This window comes from Triticum dicoccoides, chromosome 1B, assembly GCF_002162155.2.
Source record: "Triticum dicoccoides isolate Atlit2015 ecotype Zavitan chromosome 1B, WEW_v2.0, whole genome shotgun sequence".
Lineage (NCBI taxonomy): Eukaryota > Viridiplantae > Streptophyta > Magnoliopsida > Poales > Poaceae > Triticum > Triticum dicoccoides.
The window spans coordinates 47467915-47474602 of NC_041381.1; the positions used below are offsets into that span (position 1 = coordinate 47467915).

General features: G+C 40.8%; 1 protein-coding gene and 1 long non-coding RNA gene across 2 annotated transcripts; both read right to left on the bottom strand.

Annotated features, from left to right (window-relative positions):
* Nucleotides 1–985: 985 nt before the first annotated feature.
* On the bottom strand, nucleotides 986–3495 carry LOC119300826. Its single transcript, XM_037577713.1, has 2 exons — nucleotides 3030–3495; nucleotides 986–2134 (listed from the first exon to the last, which is right to left on the bottom strand). Exons 1-2 carry the CDS (start codon nucleotides 3142–3144, stop codon nucleotides 1902–1904), a joined length of 348 nt encoding a protein of 115 aa, XP_037433610.1. The 5' UTR covers nucleotides 3145–3495; the 3' UTR covers nucleotides 986–1901.
* An 869-nt stretch (nucleotides 3496–4364) lies between these two features.
* LOC119300835 lies at nucleotides 4365–5777 on the bottom strand. Its single transcript, XR_005146778.1, has 3 exons — nucleotides 5730–5777; nucleotides 5608–5647; nucleotides 4365–4993 (listed from the first exon to the last, which is right to left on the bottom strand). It is a non-coding gene; the product is annotated as an uncharacterized LOC119300835 (long non-coding RNA).
* Nucleotides 5778–6688: the final 911 nt, after the last annotated feature.

The following is a 6688-nucleotide window of genomic DNA, read 5'->3' on the forward strand; positions in this document are numbered from 1 at the left end:
ATCTGCCCTCAACACAGCCGAGGTGGTGCTGCAGCCAGAAGAGACTGGAGGCCACGGCCGAGGACCCGCAGACCCGTCGAGGTCGCGCCCGCCCATACTGCTGGTATCTCGCCGCCCTGTGTCGCCCAGGCATGCCCGGTGCTCGACGCCTCAAGCCGTCCTGCGTCTTTTCCACAAATTTTCACAGGCCGCCGGTGTTGCGCCACCTCGCGTCGTCATCGTGGACTCGAGGAGGCGCCCCAACTTCATATTGCTCCGCCAGGTGGCAACCGCCGCAGGGTCCCGGAGGACGACTTCCAGACCAGGCTCCTTTCTGAATATGGGAAGCATTGACGACGACACCGGCAAGGCAGCGGTGAGCGCCCTCTCCACTTTCTCCCTTTTCTTTTGCTCTGCCTTTTTTGTTGGGTTTCTCTAGGTGTACTGCATATTAGGGTTATCCAGCACTTCTCGGTACTCTACTACTTTAGGGTTATTCTTATTTCCACACTTTACTGAAACTAAAATCAACTCCTCTTCCTTTCATTGTTACTTACAATTTTCCTGTCTTTCTGGAACAGAAGTATTGACACACAGAGTATACTCCAGAGACAAAAGAAGGTAAAAAAAACTACATAAGATAATTATTATTTCCAAGTAACCGGTGTTGGTGCCTTTTTCGCCATTTCGACCATTGACCCATAATGTATGCAGCGAAGAAGACCTTCGTGGACATAAAGGAGGTACAACCAGGTAGCAGTGGAAGTGATCTGTGTTTTGATTTTCGGTTTGTGTTTTTTTTCGTCCTTGGCCGAAATGGCCGAATTTCGGGAATTTTAAATTTTTCGGCAAAATCTCGGACGAAATTTCAAAATCAAGATTTGAAAATTTGGCCGAAATTTGGCCGAAATTCGGCCGAAATTCAAACAAGATTTGAAATAAAACAGGCCACAAATATAGCAGCGCAACAACCATCAGGTTTGATCATGTAAATTTCAGCAAATAAGCTCTAGGGATTAATAAAACTGCATCTGTCCAACATAACAGGCACACATTAGTTATAAAGTGGCCTCCAACATAACCCTTAACAGTCCAACATCAGTTCAACCATCACAGCATAGTTCAGAGTTTAAATAGTCCGGTACAGCCAACAGACTTAAAGTATTACACATAGAAACAACAGCTCCAAAAGGCAACTATCAAAGTATGACATTGAAACAGCAGCTCCAAGCTTGCCTACATCCAAAAGCTTCTTGATATCCTTAGTTATTCTTCAAGTGCCATTTATGGTTTAGAGAAAACAGAGGAAGGGTCAGGATGGAGGTAGTTCTGCATCGGAATTATCTTCTGCCACTTTGTGCATTAAAAATAAAATGGACTAACAGGACAAGTGGCTAGTAGAACAATAGTCAAATTTATGCATGCTCATGAATCAAATAACAAATCTACTACAGCAATATAGTTTTTTATTCACCAAAAAGCTTCAGGAGCAAAGGTTAAATGCCTCCATATACTAGAATGATGAATTCTAGTTTACAGTTTTTACTCGAGCACAACAAAACTCTAAGGATACAAAGAAAACAACATAGACACAAACAGCCCACTGTTGGCTTGGACTAGCCATTTGTCAATTGTCATACAAAAGGAAAATCAGGATGGATGTAGTTCAACATCAGAATTTTCTTCTTCCACTTTGTGCATAATGAAATAAAATGGACTAACATGGAGGTGTCTAGTGCAACAATAGTCAAGTGGTAACATTTCAGGATAACATAAATACATTGCTTAACATGACAACGAAGGCTAGGCATGGATAGAAAGTGTATACATCTAAGAAACTAGCAGCTCCAAGTAACTAAAATTTTCTAAGCAATTATCATGAATCACAAAACACTAGAAAGAAGAGACTTGCCAACAGATTTCTAAGCAACAGGGTATAGGCTATTGATGCCCTTGGTCTTCTTCTTGACAAGCCGTACAGATCTACGGGTCTCCAAATTGCCATCTCTTGGAGGTGCGTCCTTTTCCACTTGAATTTGTGTCTCTTTTTCCACTTGCATTTGCGCCTCTTGCTGATCATGCATGGATGGAGCATCTTCCCCATCCTCACTCACCCCATCATTATCCTCACTCTCACTATCAACAAATACATTCTCTTCAAAATCACATGACAAAAGAACAACGGTCAGTTATGAAGAGTAGGTAACTAGAGAAGCAACCCTTGCTTACTTGGGTGTCCTCACATGAATGAGGAACAAAAACAGTACAGCTTAATGCTCTAGTTTAGATACTAAGGAATAAGTAATTTAAATACAACCTGATGCTCTAGTTTGCCAAAAAGACAAGTCAAAAATAATAATCTATTCTTGAGAAAGATACTGCGAAGCTTAGTTCTAGAACCACCACTTAATGGTACCGCTGAACATTGAAATTAACCATCGGTCAACATCTACTTAGTTAAATACACAACACAACTGAATTATTATTGGACGTACTGTAGATCTAAATAAATGATCAATTCAAACATGAGATGCTTCTGCAAACATACAAGCGAGTGGTTGGAGGTGATGAAAAAAACTTTAATATTGCACACAAGCATCATCTCAACAGCTCAAAAACAAGCACACACCCCAGATCTATGGAACGATTATATATTTTAGGATGTTCAGAATAACGTTTGTAACCCACTTTTTTGTTGGACCAAAATAAATAGTACCAGATCGTGAGCATCCTTAGTGAATACCAGATGCATGTGTGTTTCAGATTGTATACCAAACCAAAACATTGTGAGACTCCTTGGTGACTACCAGATGCATGTATATTTCAGATTAATAATCTCACTGTTGTACGTTCAACTCATCGAGACTCACTTTTTCTTAACCCCGTATGATATATGCATTTGCCGAGCCATTTACCAGGGACCTCTCCTAAATCTAAAGCAGCACAAGCAAACACAGATTATAACCAAGAAACAAAGCAACATCGATCTGAAATTGCTCAAGAACTGAAACTGCATACACGTACTGAAACTGCATCAAGAACATTTGTACCTTTCCAGTCAAGCGGACGCCCTCCATGCTGCTGCCGCTGCCCCGTGCTACTGCCTCCGTTGAACTGGTCGGCTCGCGCTCCATCAGCTCCGTTGCCGCAGCCGCCGAGCACCATGCTGCAGTCTTGGAGAAGGGCCGCAGCCGCCGAGCTCCGTTGCCGCAGTCTTCGACAGGAAGTGGATGGGGTGGAGGCGAGGAGATGTGGAGGAGGGCCGGAGAAGTGAGCGCCTTGGCCGGAGATGTCGAGGAGGGCGAGGAGATGTGGCCTGTGCGCAGCGGCGGCGCCGCACACAGGAGGACGGACAGGGAAAGAGCGATTTAGGGTTAGGTAGCGTGGGTTCGTGGTTTTGTCTCAGCGGAAGCCTAACTGGAAGGCTCTCGAAGCTGGGCCGGGCAAAAAAAATTTAAACTGGGCCAAATTATTCGGCCGATAGGCCCATATATCGGGCCCTAGCGAGACGGCCGAAATTCGGCCGAAATTCATTTTTTTCGGCCGAAAATCAAAACGCAGGAAGTGATATGTTGCTAAAGAAAGTCGAGCATGATTTTCTGACATGTTTAATTTAGTTCTGAACATAACCTACTGTCCTTTTGATGTGATTTCTTTAATTTACTTTTGCTGCAGGATAGTGCCCTTTTTTGTACATGAACTGGTTGTTTGGGCTCACTGATCCACACTCTTCTGTTGTAGTTTCTCCATGAAGCTTTAACTTCCCATATCTTTGTTTTCTGCAGGGGTCAGTGAGTACCACCCAACGACGTTCTCCTCATATTGTTCTTCTTTTCCCCTTGCTACTTTTACTAGAGCATTGATGGCACGCGTTACTGCGCCCGTCTATTTCTACAATGAAATGATAGGTATTTGATAAATAAATGACCACATGAAATATATTGAATTTAGCTAAACATAACCATACATTAGTTGTTGCGCCTATCTATTTCTACAATGAAATGATAGGTATTTTGATAAATAAATGACCACCTGAAATATACTGAATTTACACATAAACATACATTAGGCGGTAATCCAAGAAAATCTCATATATACACTCCGTAAACGCAAGGTCACATATACAAATTGGCTTGGTATAACAACATACAGAAAAATTTAGATAGTAAATACAACTAATCAGTACAGATAATAGGCAACAAGAAATAATCCCTCCGTTTATAAATATTAGTCCTTTTTAGAGATTCCAATATGGACTACATATGGAGCAAAATATGTGAATCTACGGTCTAAACTATGTCTATATACATTCGTATGTAGATTACATTGAAATTTCTTAAAAAAATATATATTTAGGAACGGAGGGAGTAGATTGTATACATCATGCGTAAATGGAATATTCACATACCTCTACCAAAGGGCCACCATGTTCCGAAACAAAGAAGATTTATGTCTGCCTAATGCAGCTGGCTGTTTCTTGTGGAGGGCATCACATTCATAGGACAAGCATCCTAACAAGAATTAAATTAGTTGCAATATCAAATAATGATATATACTAAATACTACCATACGAGCAGTAGCAGGGACATGCGGTAATCATACTTTTCCTTTTTGTTTGTTGTTTTGTTGAAGATCAATCAGGCTGAAAGCTATATGTAATAAAGTCGCAGACCGGCAATTCCATTTTATACATGAAAATGCTTACCAAAACAAACCAACATGGAAAATGGTGTCACTACACTTGTACGACTTAAGTAAGGTCCAAATTAAAATGTCAACCAATCAGCAACCACCTGTGTCGCTTACAGAAAAGATAACTATCCGGTCAGGACAACATAACTGATATAGCTAAGTAACATCATGTATAAAATGGAAGACAAAGAGTTTTACACCAAAAGTGATAACTGAAATAAAAGCGAAGATATGCGTAAGATGTCAGTATACCTAGCCTGTATCCAGTGCGTCGTAGTTGAGCTGCTCAAGCTAGATATCATTACTTAGTTATGCATTAGTACTGAAATAAATTTCAAAGAAGATTCAATCAAATTTTATTGCATCAGCACATATTAATACATAAAAGACGAACTTGAATTCTCTTTGAAAACATAACATCCGTTCAATCAGCAACAACCATGTTTTCTGCAACACTACTGGAAAAGTTGAACAATAATAATACCCATGATTGACATGCTCGCTTCTTGTGTTGTTGTTTTTCATCTGACATGGAGCTATTGCAAGTTCGAACTATCTCTATCACTGTTGTGAAACCTTATTCAACAACCAAAAAGAAGTGTCCTAAATTTAAGACCAGCTAGAGCGATTAGGTTTTTTTTATCTCTAGGAAATATATATCCAAAGGGCTAGACGTTCTAAAGAAAGACAGTTACAGGAATCTGTAGCAAGCATTGCTTTCTGCTTAATCTTTTTGTCATATCTCAGAACTATTATAAGCAAAATGAGTATTTATGAGGTCCATGAAAATAAAATGGAATCGGTGTTTATGTTCTTGAGGCCAGCTTATAAGGTTCAATCATATTTTCCCCACGGTTGCCGTGCCATGACATGGTGAAAATAGATACTGAGTTTGTACGCAGGTACTCATGAATTAGAAAGCAGAAACAATCGTACCTAATTTATAATCTTCATGTAGTACTACTGCAACTCATAACTGAAAAAGGACCACATGATTTAGATAAAGATAACCTATACGATATGTAAAAGTAAATTTCCTCCATAAATATTTCCATTACCTCATATCACAATGTTTTGACCTGCAACTGCATCTATCAGTTCAGGAGAAAATTCATAGATTCAATGAAATATTGTCTGGGGCTGAGTGGAAGACTTGAAAGAAACAAAGCTTGCAAATTTGTAGGAATGGATTGTCTAGTTACCTTGTAGAAGGAGATTTCACATCAACATCAGAGGAGAAGAGGATGTACTGCATAACCAGAAGAAGATTTTCAGCTACAGATAAGCATTGCCGAAGATTTGTTTTTTAAGATATTGTGACCGTGCAACGCAACATTCAGAAATGAAATAGGCAGTATTGTACCTTCCACGGAGTTAAGCGGTCATGGCCTTCTGCCTACAATCCCAAACACAGACATGTCAACATTCTGCTATTGTTACTCTCTCAACAGGTACACATTATTTGACAGGTTACAATGTATCCTCCACTTACAGATTTCAACCCGAGATATCATTGCTCTGGACGGCTATGGTGTCCTCAAGCTGCAGTATCTTGGACATGATGGTCATCACGCGCTCCCGAACCTCCAGTGTGCTGCACGAACCTGCTAACAATAAGCACCACCGAAATGAGCCGACACCGCCATCCCCATGGGCAACGGACACAAGACGGCCGGCAAATAGACGGCGAACCTCACGACGGTGCCCTTGGTGAATCATGGTGCGCCGGCCTCCAGATCCGGCTGGAGCAGGATGGTGTAGCTTCCATTGGCAATCTGCTCTTGAGTTGCCCTGAGGTCTCAGCATGCTGGAGGCGATCTTCTCCTTCCTCCCGTTGGTTATCACAACCAAATCTCAAAATAGTAATGAATATGCAAAATAAGCAAGAGAAATGCATGGATGTTTAGTAAACCTGGTTAGATAATTGATTCTTGAATTTGTATGGGTGCGGTTTCCCCTCAAAGTTAAATGCACAAGATACTTAGCATCAATTACTATGACAAAACTGATTCGCCTT

Excerpts from the sequence above, each read along its gene's own strand:
- LOC119300826 (XM_037577713.1), bottom strand. The coding sequence starts at position 3,144 with ATGGTGCTCGGCGGCTGCGGCAACGGAGCTGATGGAGCGCGAGCCGAC. Across the intron at positions 2,135-3,029 it reads GCGTCCGCTTGACTGGAAAG|AGAATGTATTTGTTGATAGT; the intron begins GTACAAATGTTC and ends GTGATTTTGAAG.